General features: G+C 59.0%; 1 protein-coding gene across 2 annotated transcripts in view; it reads left to right on the top strand.

Moving 5' to 3' along the window:
* Window positions 1-17,958, top strand: part of MBP (myelin basic protein) — a 97,144-nt gene that overhangs the window by 25,171 nt on the left and 54,015 nt on the right. For both annotated transcript variants that reach the window (XM_062201822.1, XM_062201823.1), the window contains exon 3: window positions 8,342-8,429. In XM_062201822.1, coding sequence (XP_062057806.1) covers window positions 8,342-8,429 — 88 coding nt within the window. The remainder of the gene's footprint in view (window positions 1-8,341; window positions 8,430-17,958) is intronic.

The following is a 17,958-nucleotide window of genomic DNA, read 5'->3' as shown; positions in this document are numbered from 1 at the left end:
ACCTGGAGGTGGGAGGGACGTGCCTCGACCCGGCAGCCACTCCCACAGGGAGCGGAGGGCGCTGAGGCCGGTGCTCCATGGGCCAGGCAGGGCCAGGCGGCGCTAGAATGTGGGCTCAGCAAGGGGCAGTGGGTCCAGGTGGGACCCTCACAACCCCCGGCCCCCAGCCATCCTCAGAGCAGAGGGGCTGGTAGGAAGGCCAGCGATTCCCTGCAGAACCGAAGCACCTGCCGTCTTGGGTGCCCCCTCACACGAGGCTCCTCGCAGCCCCTCCCCGGAGCTCTACGTGTCGCGGCGGGATTGTGTGTGCCCCTCTGTGCGGCTGCGAGCTGTCTAGATGGCACCCACACAGTCTCATCTCCTTCACAGTAGAACCAAGAAGAAGCAGTCAGTGGGTGCAACAGCAGCAGCTGTACCCATCACGTGCTGTGCATGGAGCAGTGTGTGCCACGCACACCACACACAGGACCACGGCGCTTCCTTCCCCGTCTCCCCTCTGTGCCTGAGCAGCTAAAGTGTGCAGAAGTAGGGCGCATGCCCAGGCCCACCTGACTGGGGGGGGGGGTGCGTTCACAGAGCCCAGCAGTGCTGGACACGGAGCCGAGGTTGAGTGAAGAAGTGGCTGGGGTGTGAGTGGGCGTGGGATTGAACAAACACACGTGGCATGGGGGCCCTGACAGCCACCGCCGGAGGAGGAGCCCCCTTCCCACCTGCCGGACAGAGCACTCCGGTGTGGGGAGGGGGACAGCAGCAGTGGCCCCGGCGGGAGTCTGCAGACACAGGGCATCTCGCTGGCGTCAGGGACGATCGGACGAAGCGTGCGCCGCGGGCAGTCTTGGGGGGGTGGAGGTGAAAGCTGTGCCGCGGGCAGTCTGGGGGGGGGTGGAGGTGAAAGCTGTGCCGCGGGCAGTCCGGGGGAAGGGGGTGGAGGTGAAATGCTTCTGCTGCTGGAATGGGCTCAAGGAGGAACTTCTGGGCAGACAGTGGCCGGAAGGGCACGTCTGGTCTCTGAGTGCTCGATGGGCCGGGAACACGGGTGGCACCGAGTCTCAGGAGTGGGAACGTGGTTGTCCGAGGCCTAAGGTGCAATTAGCACATGAGCCGGTCCTCGACAGCCTTCATTAAAAATAACGTGGGGGCAGCAGAAAACCAGCTGCCCGTGAGCACTCAGCACGGGTCTCTGGGCGGCTCCGGCTCCCTGCGGCGAGCCGGGCCTGGAGCTCCGAGCACAGCCCGCACTCGGGACCCAGAGGGGTCGGGCTTAGGCCCTCACACTGCATTTTCAGCCCCGTGCCGAGGTGTCGGGTCTGGGAGTACCCGTTGACTTGATTCTTAGCGGAAGCTGTGACAGGGTTGCCAGTGGTTAACTTGGACAGACTTCTGGGAGCAGAAATCAACAAGTGTCAGAGGTGGATAATGTGGAAATACAAACAGCCCCCTGTGCCCACTGGCAGACACAGAGGCTCCACCCCCAGTGGACATCTCCCGTGCCCTCAGGGTTCCACGATCTGGGGGTCTCCTGCTTGAGGGGTCCAGGAGGCGCACCTGAGCCGCCAAGGTCGGACTTGCTCACCGCCGTGCTTTGCGCTGGGCTCATGAAGTTTCCCCTCCTGCCTTGTTTGCGTCACTGAATTGTCGGATGAGCCCTGACGGTGCGGAGGGAGGGAGGTGGCAGCTCTGGGGCTGTCATCAGCGTGAGCTGCACGCCGTGGGGCTTCACTGCGGCCGCGTACTTGGGCTCGTGGTAGACCCACATGGTGTGAAGGGATTCTCACGTGCCTGTTTGGGTTCCCATCTGCCTGATGACCTGACACCGAGTGTAGCCAGCAGGGGGGTGTGTGTGGATCGTGGTGACTGTGATGAGCAGAAGTGGGCTGAGCTGGGGTTCCTGGGCGTGGATTCGGCACTTGGCCCCCGAGGTGTGTGCACCAGGGCAGGGCTGCAGCATGGCGGCCGTGGCTCTGGGTCCCCTGCTCCCTGTGCTTCTGGAGTAGGCCTGGCCCTGCAGAGATGCCAGCCAGACTGGACCCGGGCCACAAGCTTACCTCAGGCTCCGAGTGGGGAGAGCAGGGCCTCCCATCATCTCTGCCCTTGCTTTATTATTAAGGAAGGTGTTTTTATATTTCATGAGACTCTTACAATATTTGAGAAGAAATGAACAAAAATTCAGCTTTCCAAATGACGCTTCCTGTCTTCAGTGTCTGGTTTTCAGTTTAGAAGTTTTGAATTGATGGAATACGTTTGTGAAAAATGTCATCTGTTGACATTTTCTGCTTGTCTAGCGTGTATCTGTGTGTGTGCTGCATGTATGTGATGTTTATGATGTGTCTGTGGTGTGCGTCTCTGCATGTGTGGTGTGTGTATATGTGGCACGTGTGAGTGTGTGACATGCGTGTATGTGGCACTGTGATGAGCATGCATGTGGTGTGTGGCATGTATGTGATGAGTGTGCATGTGACATGCATGTGATGGGTATGCATATAGATTGTGTGTCACGTGTGATGAATGTACATGTGGCGTGTGTGGCATGCATGTGATGAGCGTGCATGTGGCATGTGCATATGTGGGATGTGTGTGGCATGTATGTGATGAGCGTGCGTGTGCACGTATGGTCTCTTTCCTGTCCCCCACGGCCACTGCAGTGACGCCGTCTTAGGCTCAGCCCCGGCTCCACTCTCGGATGCGTCTGACACATCGTTGTCCCGATTGCTTCAGCTCATTGTCCTAGTTGTAAATGTGAGCGCCGTGCAGGTGACTGTGTGCTCACAGCCTTGGACACTCAGGAAAGGGGCCTCGTGGCCCAGTGCACCCTCACAGCCTGAGCACAAGCCCCTGTGAGCACACTCAGGCAGGTTCGCCAAGGAGGCACCCAGAGCCCAAGGTGACACCTGTGACCTCATACCGTGTGACCTCACCCTGGCGCCAAGGCGCTCACCAGCACTGACGTCCAGATGGTGAAATGAAAAGGCAGATGTAGTGGTTGGTAGGAATTTACCTCCTTTAGAAGACACTGTGGGGCATGACCGGTCAGCACAGCAGGACCCTCCCTCCCTCCCTCCCTCCCTCCCTCTCTCTCTCCCTCTCCCTCCCTCTCCCTCTCCCTCTCCCTCTCCCTCTCCCTCTCCCTCTCTCTCTCCCTCTCCCTCCCTCTCCCTCTCCCTCCCTCTCCCTCTCCCTCTCCCTCTCCCTCTACCTCTCCCTCTCCCAGCACAACAAGCCTCTCCCCCTTCACACACACACACACACACACCTCTCTATCTCCAGCTCGCTTGCGTGCGCTCTCTCTCCCTCTCCCTCCCCCGCCCCCCCTCCCCCTCCCCCTCCCCCCTCCCCCTCCCCCTCCCCCTCCCCCTCCCCCTCCCCCTCCCCCTCCCCCTCCCCTCCCTCCCCCTCCCCCCCTCCCCCTCCCCCTCCCCCTCCCTCTCCCTCTCCCTCTCCCAGCACAACAAGCCTCTCCCCCTTCACACACACACACACACACACACCTCTCTATCTCCAGCTTGCTCGCTCTCTCTCTCTCTCCCTCTCCTCCTCTCCCCCTCTCTCCTTCTCTCCCTCTCTCTCCTTCTCTCCCTCTCTCCTTCTCTCTCACTCACACACACCCCTCTCTATCCCCAGCTCTGCCTCTCTCTCCCATCCCCACTCCTCGGCCCCTGCCGGCCGGCCCCGCCTTGCCTGCCCCCCTGCCATCTGCCCTGGTTCCCTCAGCTCCTTCTGCACCTGCCCGAGCAGCACCCTGAGTGTCATGGGCTGCAGTGGACATGGGCCCTTCGCTGGGCCAGGGAGCCTCTCCGTCCACGTGCAGCGAACACGAGGGCGGCGGGCGATGCATTCGCCGTATCCACGCCCTGGTGTCCCTTCTCCCAGAGCGGGTGTGTGGCTCGCTGCTGTTCTAGCCCGGAGCCGTGTGAGTTGTCATGGCAATGGTTCTGCTGTGCTCTGCTCCCTAAAGCACGAGTCTCCGATGGTTTTTTTTTTCTATTGAAATTATAAAGGGCCGTAGTGGTTGAAGAAGCGTTTATTGTCAGATGTCGTGGACCAAACACAAGCTTCGGGGCCATGTCTGCTGTTGAGTGGGCCGTGATGGCGTGTTCCACAGTGCTTAGGGAAGCGCAGGAGTGCGTTCCTGGTGAGCTGTGCTTTTCGTGTTGTTGTTGGAATATCAGATACGCAGCTGGGCAGAAGGGAGCTGCTCACTCTGGGAACCTGGTAGCTCACAGCTTTCCTGCCACGCGGCCTTGAGAAGGAACCCAGCCTTTGCTGTTTCCTTCTCGAGTGCGTAGCGACGTGGGTGAAGCCAGAGAGCAGGAGCTCGCCGGGACTTCTTAGAGCCTGCGTTCCCTGAGTGCTTGGAGGAAAAGAGTGGTTGCGTGAGTAACCCGGGGAAGCCTGCTCAGTGTGCTCGCTTCCTGGAGAACTGGGTTGTCACATGACCTGTTAGAATGAGCTGAACTCTGCAAAGGCGTTTTTCAGAATATTTTGTGGCTTTCCATTTTCTTGTAACCATATTCCAACTGGGCTTTGTTGTCAGTTATGTATGACATAGGAGAGGGTGGTTGCCTGGACGACAGAATGGCTCCTGAGCCTGCGCGTGCAGAGCCCGAGTTCGGGCGTTGAAGGAGGGAGAAATTGCTCCTAGCTGATGGCGGTGACCACCTTGCAGCACGGCACCGTGTGCACGCCAACCTGGAAACACGTCCGGTTTCCTAGTGCAGTTCTCATGACTCGTTCTGTCCAACGTGGAGGCAGGGGAGGGCAGCTCTTGGAGCAGGCTGGGGTAGGGCTCCGTCCGCTCCCAGGGTTGGCTGAGGGAGAGCTGTTCTGGGCTGGGAGCCCCTAACGTTGCACAGTGAATGCTTCCCCTGCAGGGAGGGCACCGGAGCCCAGGTGCGATCGGACTCCGAGTGAACCTTCTCCTCACTTCTTCATGTGTGCCATCACGACGTTATTTGTTTCCGCCTTCCCAAAGCCCTGACCATGGCCCGTGGTCAGAAACTGACCAAGGACGCCCAGCGCTGACCGCATTCACGGTGGCCCTGAGACAGAGATTGTCGTGTCCTGTGTCGCAGAGGTGGCCGAGAGGTTGAGAGGGGTGGTAGGGCTGCGGTCACTCACAGGTTCAGAGGAGTGTTTGTGTTCTGTCGGCATGAACCTGTTTGTCTTTGGAGCAGACAAGTCTGTCTTTAAACATTTAACCTTGTCGCCGCCTGCCCCCGCTGCAGTGCAGGGCACACATGGCTTGCTGTTTCTGTGGGGAAACCAAGTCTGTATTTGATATCTAAAAGGTGGAGGGGCAGGTGTGGCGGCACCGCAGGTTAGGCTGCCGCTCGGGATGCCATACCGAGTGCCAGTTCGAGTCCTGGTTGCTCCGTTTCCCGTCCAGTGTCCTGCTGATGTCCCAAGAAGCAGCTGATGGCGGCTCAACACCCGAGTCCCTGCCTCCCACACACAGGGCCCCGCAGGGTTCCGAGCTCCTGGCTTCAGCCTGGCCCAGCCCTGGCTGTTGCAGGCAACTGGGGAAGGGAGGTGAACCAGAAGATGGAAAAATCTCTTTGTTTCTCCTCTCCCTCTCTGTCACTCTGCCTTGCAAATAAATAAACTTTAAAAGTAAGTAAATAAAATGGGAGGAAACGCGTTTGGTACATTATTCTTTTGAGCTGAAGAAACGTCCTTGCGTGAAGTAGCTGGACGTGCCTTTTCATTGAACTTGAAGTTCAGCCGTCCAGCTGTTGAAGTAACAGAGCTTCACTGAACTGAATCCGTGTGTGTGTGAGTACATGTGCACACATGTGTGTGCGTGCCTTTCCCTTGCCGAAGCGACCGTCTGTATCCCATGTCCCCAGCTGAGGCAGGAGGCGCTTCCAGAGTAAAGGGCGAGGTGTTTGTGCTCCTGAAATAGACTGAGCCTGCACAGTTACATAACAGACCTGGGCAAGCAGTTTTACTATGACACTGGCTAATGTCTTCGTGGTGCCGCTTCTAAAAGCCCGGGTTTACTAAAACCCTGAGCGCATTTCTTTGTGTTCATTATTTCACAGTGAGCTTAGACTACACAAAAAAATGACCTGTTAGAGTGTGACTGTAACAGCAAGTAGCCCCAAGGGCTTGGGACCGCGTTTCCCGGCTTTGTGGGAACGCAGCTCCGACACAGGCCACTGGAACCTTCCAAGCCTTTCTGCAGGGGGCTCCCCCGTGGCTGGGACTCTGTCTCCCAGCCCTTCCAGATGAGTGACAGTCACTTGTGCTAATGACAGGAGGTGCTCACACATGGATGATCCAGTGTAAACCCAAGCTGCTCTGTTTGTCCTTGTGATGGGCTTGGGGGCAGAGGGACTCGTGCTCTGGGCATCCCTGTGTGTGACGGAGCCTGCAGCCACGTGGTGGAGGCCCTCGGGGCCTGGGCGCTGAGCTGTCGCTGTCTCTGGTGGACGTGGGACAGATCCGAGCGCTTCCTGAGCTGAGGCCGCAGTCCGTCCCTGCTGACCCTGGTCTGCCCTGTTGGCTCTTATGGTGTGTCTTGTTTCCCAGATGAGCACGGTTCTGTGAGGTTCTGCTCTGGAGTTATCCTAGTGAGCAGCTCTGACTCCAGCCTGTGCCGAGCGGCCTGCGGGTGTAGAGAGAATCCCGGTGGTGGCTGGGAGCGGATTCCTCTGCACGCCACGTTGTCCTGTTAAGATCACCTTAGCACCTGACACCAGGGCGGAGGAGATGGTGCAGAGCTAGTATTTCCTTAGACGTGCAAGAATCACCCGACCTTTTCTATAAAGAGGACCTGCAGGACACTGTCAGCAGGGCGGGCATCTGTCACAGCAGGGGAGCCGTCCCTGGGAATGCCCACGTCCGTGCTGGAGGGTCAGGTTCAAGTCCTGGCTCTGCTCCCAATCCCCACTTCCCGCTAATGTGCACCCCGGACCCCTGCCACTTCCATAGCAGTTTCTAGGTGCCAGACACGTTCCAAGCACTTTCTAAGTAGCAGCTTAAGTGGTCCTCTCTACACCCACACCAGGCACTGCTAGCATTGGCTCCTTCTCATCGATAAGGAACCTGAGGCCCAGAGGCCCAGTGACTTGCCCCTGGCCACACAGCCAGGTCACAGTGTGAGCCCAGCCATCCCACCCCCAACTCTAGAAGGAAGGGGATGTAAAACAGGCTGTGCAGCGCCTGTGGTCCTGGGAGGAGGGTGCCGTGGGAGTGAGAGAGCGGCCTGGTGGAGCCTGGCGCTGGTCAGCGCGGGGGCCGGGGTAGGAAGTCTCAGCCCCGGAGGAGCGGCCACTGCAGCACTGCGGGGGCACTCGAACCGGCTGTGGAAGGTTCCGCTGCACTCCTTCAACTTCCAGAAATCCCCCTGTGCCTATGCACCATGTAGAGTTAACTGGGGTCAGTGAGCACCGGTCGGAACTGACAAACCGAATGCCAACGAGCTGAACGCAGCTGGTTAGGTGCTAGCCGTGCTGGGCTGCTGGGGACACACGGCTCTGCAGGTGCCCATGTGTAGTCACCTCTGGGGGTCCCTATTCCCTGAGGAAAGTGAGCAGAGCGCAGCCAGGGCGAGGCCATTCGTGTCGAGAGAGGAGGGGAAGGAAGTGTTGTTGCTCGACTGTGCACAGACCACAGGCAGGGAACCCAGAAGGATCTAGAAACACTGATTGCCCCCGGAAGGGGAGGTGGGGAGGGAGGGGTGCGAGGGAGCGGGATGTGGCGACGGCGCCTTCAGATGCGTCTTGAGTGGGTGGGTTACAGAACTGGGAAGAAGCGTCACCACACCCACTGTCTACCTTGTGCTTAAACTAAGACGCAGGGCCCACCCTAGGGCTGTCCTTGGGGCCCCACCCTCAGAGGAAGGCCCGGAGGAGAGCGCAGAGTCCCTCGGCTTCCAAGGCTGTCGATTCCCAGGGAGCTCAGGAGGCCCCTCCTCGCAGGGCCGTGGCGGGAACTCTGGGCTGTGGTTTCCTCCCAGCCCCTATCAGGCAGGCCCAGCGGCTTGGCAGTGGCCAGAACTGGAACTCAGGGATGTATGGTTTATATCTGCTCTACCCGACAATGTCCCCCTTGGTCCACAACACTACTCAGTGGGGGCAGCTCCTGGCATACTTGGGCGGCGTTCAGCGGACGCCTGCATCCAGGCTGGTGCTCCCTTTCCTGCATGGAAGCGTCCGGCTGCCCAGAGAGAGCGCGCGAGAGCTGGGGAGGCGTGGAGGGTCCTCTGCAGGGGAGCGGCCCTGGTCCAGGACTGTTCTCTGCGTGCGGAAGCTGTAGCGTCCCACACGAGTTTCACAGAGGGAGGAGCCCACACGGTTGTTTGCGCTTGGTCTTAAGGACCTGTTTGCTGCTGTTGTTGCAGGACGCGGGCCCTAGCAAAGGAGCATCTGGAAGAGCGAGAAACCTTGGAGAGCTCTCGCGGGGGACCTCGGAGGACAACGAGGTGTTCGGTATGTGGATGCTTGGGCACACGCAGTGCGCCTTTGGCTTTAAGTCCTTGATGGCGGGGGGACCCGTGGCTCCGTCCTCGTCCTCAGAAGTGGGGGTGCAAGCACGGGGACGCTGCCTCCTGCCCTCCTGCAGCACCTGCGCGTGGCCCACAGGCTCTGTCCGTCCGTCTGGGGCTTGTTCGTGGCTTCCCCTGCACGCCCCGCCCCGAGGTCCCCCAGGCTCCCCTTCCTAGGCGGCGTATCTCTCGCCATGCGCTCAGGCATTAGCAGCCTGACGTCGGTTTCATAAATGTGAAAAATAACAAATGGGGAAGTGAAATTGCACCAAAGCCCAGGCCCTGTGGGCGCATCTGATCTGCACAGAAAGACTCCGAGGGATTGGGAAATAACTGGTCTTACAGCATTGTGCTTTCTCCTCCTGCCGTGAGGATCCCCTTTCTCTGCACTTCCCCGAGAGTGGGTGTGTGTGTTCGCGGCTGACTTTTACCTCGGTGCTGTCCAAAACGGTTTCCCATTGGGACTGCGGAGCTCAGAGGCTGCCTTCCCTCCCACGGCCTCGCCCCGGGCGGGGGGGGGGGGGGGGGAGCAGCGCCACGCTGTCCTGTATCACTGTCTCCACGCACTCCTGAAGTGAAGAGAGCAAGGGGTTAAATGTGCTCCACCCCACAGAGCGCCCTGCTGTGAGCAGTGTTCTGGCTGCTAAAATAAGCACCCCTTTCTGGAGCACAGGAGCACAGCCTGGCCTGCGAGTTCAGGTGCGAAAGGCCAGCCGACTGCCTGGCCCTGTGCCCGCCTGGCCTCTGCTTATTTATGGAAAGGTCTCCTCTGACGCCTCCCTCGCCCAGCAGGGTCATCCACGCTGGGTATTTTGTTCCTGGGTAACTTGCTGTTTCCCAAAGCCCCTTCCTTGTTATAATTCTGTCTGTCTTGGGCAAACACACATAATACCAAATGTGCCGCTCCCCACTTTTCCAGTATTTTATAGTTCCATGCAAATCACTTAGCACAGAGGCCCGGAAGCTGCGAGAGTTGATTAACAGGGATGAGACCGGCAAGTGGAAGAGGAAGGGATGTTTCCCGCAGTTCTGTGCGCTTGATTCCGTTTTCCTAGCAATTGTCTTGGGTGCTTGCCTAGGCAGGGGGGCTCCCCGGAGGCAGAGGAGGGAGGAAGGAGGAGAAGCCAGCAGCACACACGTGGAAGGCGGGCGGCCATGTCTCAGAACAAAAGGGTGGCCAGCGTTGGGTTGGGAAATGACGGTGGGACAATGGTGGCTTTAGGAATAAATCCACCTGTGAACTCTGAGATCAGTTTCTTTAGGTGGTGTCTGCCCGTGTATCCCAGCTCCATTCGTAGAAGTGATAGGTATGACACCATGCGCACTGAATGTAGAAGCGATGTACCCAGACCCATACAGACACAGCATGGAGGTGCTGTGTGTGGACACTACAGACATGATGTGGAAGTGAGGCATACAGACACACAGACATAACATGGAAGTGACATATACAGGCAGTTACAGGTGTGACATACGAGGGGTGCACACTGACCCTTACACACATAACATGGAGGTGTTGTGTGTGGACACTACAGACGTGATGTGGAAGTGAGGCATACAGACACACAGAGACATAACATGGAAGTGACATATACAGTTACAGGTATGACATACAAAGGGGGCATACTAACCCATACACACGTAACATGGAGGTGTTGTACATAGACACTTAAGATATAACAAAGAAGTGATTTATACAGACACAAAGCACAAGACACTATGCCTAGTGACCCATACACACGTAACATACAAGGCACATATGCAGACCAGCACATACTGTAGAAGTGATGTATACAGACACAGGTCAGTAGCGCTGTATGGGCACACGTACAGACATAACACAGAAGTGATACAGAGACACCCAGACAGACATAACTTACCTGTACAGTATGCAGACATAGCAACACAGGAAAAAGCAAAACCAATGTCCAAGTTGAGTTTTTGCATATAAATGGAAGTCACCTGGAGTTATTCTGGCTAAGCTACCTGTTTTTCGATCAGATATCATCTTCATCATTATTGCCCTGGTGGTGGTTTGGGGTGATTAGTAACATTGATAGTTGTTCTGTGTGTGTGGGGGGGGGCACACATACAATGTGTGCATATGTACAGTGTGTACCATGTGACATAACAGACCTGTTATTGTCTTGTCCCTAAGTTGTGGAGATGATACGGATCCGAAGCTCCTCACGGGTCCCTAACCCTTCCACAGAGGTGTCAGCTACAGTGGGGGTGCAGGTGCTTCTGTCCACACGCCTGCACTTGTGGGGTTTCTTTTCTTTTCTTTTTAACTGTTTATTCAGTTTCCTCTGCTCTAGAGACAGAGCAACAGAGAGACAGATAGAAGGTCTTCCATCCTCTGAGTCACACCCTACATGCCCACAACAGCCAGGGCTGGGCCAGGCTGAAGCCACGAGCCATCCAGGTCTCCATGTGAGTGGCCGGGGCCCAGGCACTCGAACAGTTGTCCGCACGCTGGCAGGGAGCTGGAGCAGAGGGGAACCAGGCGCTGGCGTATGGTGCAGGTGTTCCGAGCAGGGGCTTACCGCGGTGGCACAGTGCCCTCCCCTGCACCTGCGCTGTGATGGGCAGAGTGTCTGGCCGGCTGCCTGCTGCCTGCCGTGCTTGCTGTGTGCCCCGGAGAGGGGCCGGGGTGCCGCAGCGAGGCCACGGAGCTGCCAAGTGCGCACAGCTCCACAGGCCGTGCACTGCAGCCCGCCGCGTGTCCAGGAAACAGTTTGCTCTCGGTCACCTCCAGGGTGCTGATGGCCGAGCTGTTGTCCAGTGTCAGAGCCACAGAGGAATTTGCAGTCTGCGGGTGTCCTCGCTTCCTGCCGTGGGCAAGGCAGGCCCGGGAGGCCCCACGCGGGGCAGGTGTGTGCTCAGTGCCCTGAGTCAGTCAAGCCTGGGCGGCCCCGTGGAGCTGTGGTACTTCCTCCTGGTGCTGAGTAGCGTCCCATTCCTGGTGCTCCCCTGGGCTCCGCAGGAACTCAGTGCAGAGTGGTGAGGAAGCCATAAACCAGCTCGCTCAAGCTGTGTCGGCTCTTCAAACATCACGTGTGTGCACACGGCCCTCCAGCGGAGGGCAGCAGGAAGGCCATCCTGGAGCAGGTGGTAGATTCCACGAGAAGGCAGGAAATGGGGCCTCCCAGCTGCGGCGTGAGGGCGTCGCTGTGTCACAGTGTGGAGAAAGCCATGGCCCCTCCGTGACTATCAGGGAAGGGAGCTGGGGGCCTGGACGAGGGAGCCGCGATGTTTGCAGCCAGGATCAAGTCCTGCACTTGTAGGTAGATAAATCTTGGTCCCTACAGTGAATGCTTAAGGCCACACAGGACCACCTCGGGTAGGCAGGCACACAGGACCGCCTCGGGCAGGCAGGCTGGCTCCGTGCATGGCCAGGGCCGTCCGCTCCTTAGCAAGCAGACAGCTTCAGGGACTTGGCGGAGCCGGCCATGGGGAGCCTGGCAGAATGTTGTGAACACGTCGGTCTTGCCTGTCCCATAAGCTCGGGGCTGTCCATGGGGACGGCTGCCCCGCTGATGAGAGGAGGAGGACACCGGGGCCTGTGGGCCGTGGAGCTGCGTGCTGACCGAGCTTTGCAGAGCCAGGCTGCTTTGTGGTGGAGCCGCTGGAGCGGTACTGCACACTGTCCTCGTCCCTGGAGCCCAGGCAGGAGGGCAGGCAGCGATTGGTCTCAGCGCCCTGCTCCCTCCAGAGTTCTGACGGTGGCTAGCACAGGGCAGGGAGTAAAGTCGGGTCCCTCTGCATCCCACTGTCAAAGGAGAGGAGCCACCAACAGAGGGCACCTCTGCCCTTTGGAAGGAGTGTGGCTCCTCCCTGGGACAGAGCTGGTTGGCGGAGCCCTCTGGCCTGGGGAGCTGCGCGAGAGCTGCTCCGGTCTGCCATGTTACAGCCAGGAGGACGCCGCCTTCCGCTACTGCACGCTGCCGGCTGGGTCCTGGGCATGTTGTGTGGAGGGGGAATCCTGTCAAAGTCCGTGAGGAAGACATGCGAGTTCCCTGCTCGGACTAGGGAGACAGAACTCCCTGTGTTTAGCAGCTAGAGAGAAAAATATTCATCCCAGAAATACCGCAGTGTGCGCGTGTGTGGACATGTCCTTGTGTGTTTCTGTTTCATAAAGCTTGAGTTTCGGTACACCTAGGAAACGTCAAACTGTAAATACGAGTGTGACATCGACGTCAAGTAAGCAGGACCTCAGACACATCAGCGCACACCCCTCGCGGCCATGGACCTGCAGGCTGCCTAAGTAGAATACAATTTCTCACTTCCCTGAAGGGGGCAGCAGGCCCTAATGGAGGTGTGTGGTTTGAGGCTGTTAACTCGTCTTTCAATATCTTGGCTTCCTTGGGGGTCAGCAGGGGTGGTAATGGAACCGTCTGTGAGTGGACACAGGTGCCCAGGCAGGGCAGGCGAGTGCCGCAGTCAGCAGGGGCTGTAGCTGTTATTATCAGAGGTCTGCAAAGCCTCATTATTCCAAGCCTGCAAAGCCTCATCTCACAGTCGCCCAGGATGTTCTCCAGTTTAGAAGTTCACCGCAGACAGCGAGGCAAGCGGCAGCCAATGACTCCGAGGTGTTTTTACCACGATAATTTGTTACATACGGCTCCTCCTTACCACAAACCCTGGTACAAACGAATAGTGCCACCTGACTTCCCAGCACTGAAATCCAAGCTCCTGGGACCCCAGGCCCCGAGCCGGGGCTTTGATGGACCAGGCCCAGCTCTGCGGAAGACCGGGAGGCCGGCCTCAGGTGCTGCTGGTGGCTGAGGCACAGGGGCCTGGCCAGTGGCTCTGGCAGCAGGTCCCAAGGGCCTCTGAGAGCTGTTACGGCAGCGGGAATACGTGACTCAGTGACTCAGTACACGAGCCCCTCCGTGGGTGCCCTTCACCTCCCAGGAGACGCCCCGCTCCCAGCAGCGCCGGCAGGCTCCTGGGCTGTGGCCACGTGTGTGTGGCCTGAAGCAGGCTGTGTTGTGTCCACACAGTGGGGCATTTTTTATTAATGTTGATGAGGTTTCAGGATTGGAAGCATTGCCATGAGGAGTTTAAATTGCAGCATGTGTGGACGCTCTCTGTATCTGATGTCGCTGCGCTTGGCTGACGCTGAGGGCTGGGGTTCCGCAGCTGCCAGACTGTCCGTGTGGCTACTGCCCGGTCTGGAAACGCCACAGTGCCCTGAGGCTTTGGAGTTTGCAACACGGCCTCTAGCCGGTGACAGACTGCAAAGATGCTGGGGCCATTCCAGTGACTGGCTGTGTATCAGCTTCCTCCACGCTTCCTCCTTCCTGTGATATTTTTCTCTGTCCGTGAGTCTGTCGTGTCGTGATGAGCAAGCCCAGAACAGCTTGTGTGCGCCCCTGACCTTCCTGTGGGCAGGGGCCCCCGATGACACGGCTGGAATCCCGCGGAGGTCACCTCTGCCAGATGGACAGATACTGTCGGGCCAGCAGATCGGCCCCGGCTCCCTGTGGACCCCTCGTCCCGCATGGCCTCCTCGGCGTGTTGGACGCCAGCTTTAGTCTGTTGCCGACGGTTCTGCCGCCGCAGAGGAGCCACCAGGTCAGTGCTGTGGGAGCATCTCTGGGCAGGTACGGGCCCTAGAAACAAAGCCGAACGTTGAGACCCTGCAGGAATGTGAAGTCATCTGATCTCGTTCCAGAGAGCAGAAGTGACTGCCAGGACAGGCAGGACAGAGGCCAGTCTCGTACGCCGCAGGCCACAAAGGCAGGGTGGGGGCCAGTGCTCCTGGCCCCTCCGGAAGCAGCTTAGTCCCCAGGACACCTGGGAAAGGGACCTTCTCCTTTCTGCTTGGCAGGTTTGTTACAGCAGTCACTGTCCCCTTTGTTCCTTCCCGGTGCCTGTCAGTGAATTCACGTGAATGATACTTTGTGGCATCAAGAACTTCCCGACTAAGTTGGCGCTGTGGCTTAACAGGCTAATCCTCTGCCTTGCGGCGCCGGCACACCGGGTTCTAGTCCTGGTCGGGGCACCGATCCTGTCCCGGTTGCCCCTCTTCCAGGCCAGCTCTCTGTTGTGGCCAGGGAGTACAGTGGAGGATGGCCCAAGTGCTTGGGCCCTGCGCCTGCATGGGAGACCAGGAGAAGCACCTGGCTCCTGGCTTCGGATCGGCGCGGTGCGCCGGCCACAGCGCGCCTACCGTGGCGGCCATTGCAGGGTGAACCAACGGCAAAAGGAAGACCTTTCTCTCTATCTCCCTCTACTGTCCACTCTGCCTATCAAAAAAAAAAAAAAAAGAACTTCCCGACTGCTTGGCTGTGGTACCTGGGCAGCCCTGCAGGGGGCGTGCCTCCTCCCAGGCTCAGAGTGCTCATAGCCAAAGACCTCCTGCCTCTCAGAGGTCCAGCTCCGAAGGCTGTCACTGTGGGCATGGTCAGTGCGGGTGGAAGTCCGGTTCTGCTTGGCAGCCTCCATCCTGAGCTGATGGACAAGTGTCTGGGCCTCTGGGAATCACTGTACTTAGGTGAGGCCATACGGTGTAGTGGTCAGGAGAATGGCTGCTAGGCCCCCAGGCCGGGTACTTGGGCTTTCTGCCCTTGGTTCCCCCAGGTTGATGGGAGCAGAACAGCCTGAATGGATGCTTCTGCCAGGCCTGGCCTCAGGCCTGGAGGAGGCTGACGTCTCCAAGATCCTGGATTCCTGGCAGCAAGTTTTCCAAAGTAAACGCTCCAAGACCAGGAGGCCAGGGCTAGAGCCAGAAAGAGACCTGCCTACAGCTGACCGAAGCTACAGGAGAGGTGAGGCGGCTGGGCCACAGGCTGCCTCGGCCTCCGGTTTAGAAGGGGGCTCTTCCCAGGGACCCGGGAGCCACGTGGGCCCAGGGCAGCTGAGTGGCTCCTCTGAGCTGTTGCAGGCCGTGGGCCCAGGCATCGCAGGGCACTGGTGACTGCAGATGGAACACCCTCGGCGTCTGCCGAGCCCCTGCAGGACCCCCATTGAGCGGCCCCCTGGGAGCCAGCCATGGGGATGAGGACAGTGGAGGGGAGCGGGCAGCGGTCGGCACCTGGAGCCGGGGCTGCCCACTGCCTGCTCTGCAGCCACCTGCCAGCCGGCTTCTTCCAAGACTCCCGTTGAGCAGGAAGTGGACAGTCCCCTTCGTCCGAGCGTCAGCCCAGAGCTACATGTGGTGGGGAGCCCGGTTCCTGCGCACTTGCCTTCGTGGGGCCTGCTGAGGGCCGCTCGGGGTCACCAGAGCCACAGTAGGACAGCCGAGGAGGCCCGGAACAAAGAGCAAAGACCAATCTCACAGTGGCACAAAGACCAGATGTGATGGGCTGCAGCCAGGGGCGGGCGGTGCCCGGCCGAGGCCCAGTGTGCCCCAGTCCGGTGGACAGCAGGCCTGAGACCCGGGGACACGCGTGGACGTCTCTGCTGACCCCCGTCCCACCACTGTGATGCTCTCGGAGGTCAGGCCTGTTGGCCCTGAATCTCCTTTGCCGGCTCCGTCTGTCTCAAGCCAGAGTTACTCTCCACTTCTGCCTCACCCCTGCCCGAGTTGCCGTTTGTGCTTGGAGCGGTGCCGTGTCCCTGCTGCCCCCAGCTTCTCAAGGATAGCAGTGGCTCCGGGGGCCCCCAGGCGCCCTAGAGGTGAACGGAGCCAATCACGTGTCAGCAGTCACTGCGCTTTCCGCCGGGAGCCAATCACGTGTCAGCAGCTGCCACGCCCTCCCTCAGGAGCCAATCACGTCTCGGCAGCCGCCACAACTCTGTCTAAGGACTGGTTCCTTCCCCACCTAACCCCAGTGAAAGAAGAGGATGTTCCATGTCGCCCAGGAGAGTCCCTGAGGATCTGGGCCGCACTGCTGCCCACATTTTGGCGCCAACATTTTTTTTTTTTTTTTTTTTTTTTTAGGGACAGAGGTGTTGTCAAGGGAAATAAAACACCTTCTTCCGCAGGTTCAGCAGCCTGGAGCCAGAGGCACCCTCTCACTTCCTGCCCTCTCCCGCCCCCGCCCCTCTGTAGCATCCCTTGTTCAGTCCAGTTCAGTTCCTCCCTCGGAAGTGTTAAATGGAGCCTCGCAGGAGAGCTCTTGGTGATTATGCTTCCTAACCCCCTCGCCACTCCTGAGACAGCCGGGTCCTGGCGGCTCTGTCCATCCACACACCCGCCCGTGGATGTCACGGCCACGGAGCGCTTGGTCTGGCCACTGGTCTGCCGGTGGATGCTGGCCATGGTTCCACCCTGCCTCTTGTGGGTGGTGCTGCCCTGAGCCTTGGGTTCCGGGGCGTCAGCTGTTGGTGGCAGTGGCCGCCTTTTGTCACACGCACCTCCCCAGGGCTGGGTTTTACATCTCGCCTGCATTCTCATTTATCGCACACCATCTTGCAGAGGTAAACACTCATTTCGTTGGTGGATTGACAGTCTGTGAAGACGTGAGGCTGGGCAGCAGGGGCGGGTACTCTTGATGCTTGGTGACCTCAGAGGTCTCTTCACCTGCCCGGCAGGGCTGCATCGTGGGTGGAAATGGCACGTCCACGCGCCCATCTTCCCATTAACTCCTCTGAGCCAGTGTGTGCCTACATGACAGCACACCTCTCAGCCAGCCTGCAGAGACACGAGGGGGAGGAGAAAGTTGTGGAGACAGAATAACGTGGGAGAGCGTGGGCATTGGCAGTCCCAGGGCACAGGGCCTGGCTGCTTCCTGAGGGTTCCCCCGTCCTGGCCCTGGCCCTGCCCTGCAGCTGCCCAGGCTGGAGGCCCTTGGGGTGTAGGGGGGCAGGGTGCAGACTTGTGAGTGGGGTGCATGGTGGAAGCAGTGGTGAGATGAGGTCACCTGCACACATTTCCATCCGGGGCCCGAGCAGCCAGGCCCAGAGTGTTGTGCTGTCCTGCCTTTCTGTGGGATGAATGAGCAGTACCACCGCTGACTTTCAGAGAAGGCTGTTTGTGATCAGAGAGCAGGGACTACAGATGGGGAGGTGGGCTGGGGTCTGACGCACGCTGATGAAGATGGGCACCTTGCCTAATGTGGGAGTAAGCATCGTCCATCTATGGGCAGGTGGGCTGGGTCTGACGCACGCTGATGAAGTTGGGCACCTTGCCTAATGTGGGAGTAAGCATCGTCCATCTATGGGCAGGTGGGCTGGGTCTGACGCACGCTGATGAAGTTGGACCCCTTGCCTAATGTGGGAGTAAGTGTCCATCTATGGGCAGGTGGGCTGGGGTCTGACCACGCTGATGAAGTTGGACCCCTTGCCTAATGTGGGAGTAAGTGTCCATCTATGGGCAGGTGGGCTGGGGTCTGACGCACGCTAATGAAGATGGGCACCTTGCCTAATGCGGGAGTAAGTGTCCATCTATGGGCAGGTGGGCTGGGGTCTGACGCACGCTGATGAAGTTGGGCACCTTGGCTAATGCGGGGGTAAGCGTCCATCTCCAAGGATGTGCTGGGCTATCAAGGTGACCACCTCCTGTAGCAGACGTGTCTGGTGCT

The sequence above is a fragment of the Lepus europaeus genome, chromosome 9, assembly GCF_033115175.1.
Source record: "Lepus europaeus isolate LE1 chromosome 9, mLepTim1.pri, whole genome shotgun sequence".
NCBI classification, from domain to species: Eukaryota; Metazoa; Chordata; class Mammalia; order Lagomorpha; family Leporidae; genus Lepus; species Lepus europaeus.
Note: the sequence above shows the minus strand (reverse complement) of the source record. Positions and strands in the feature narration are given on the sequence as shown.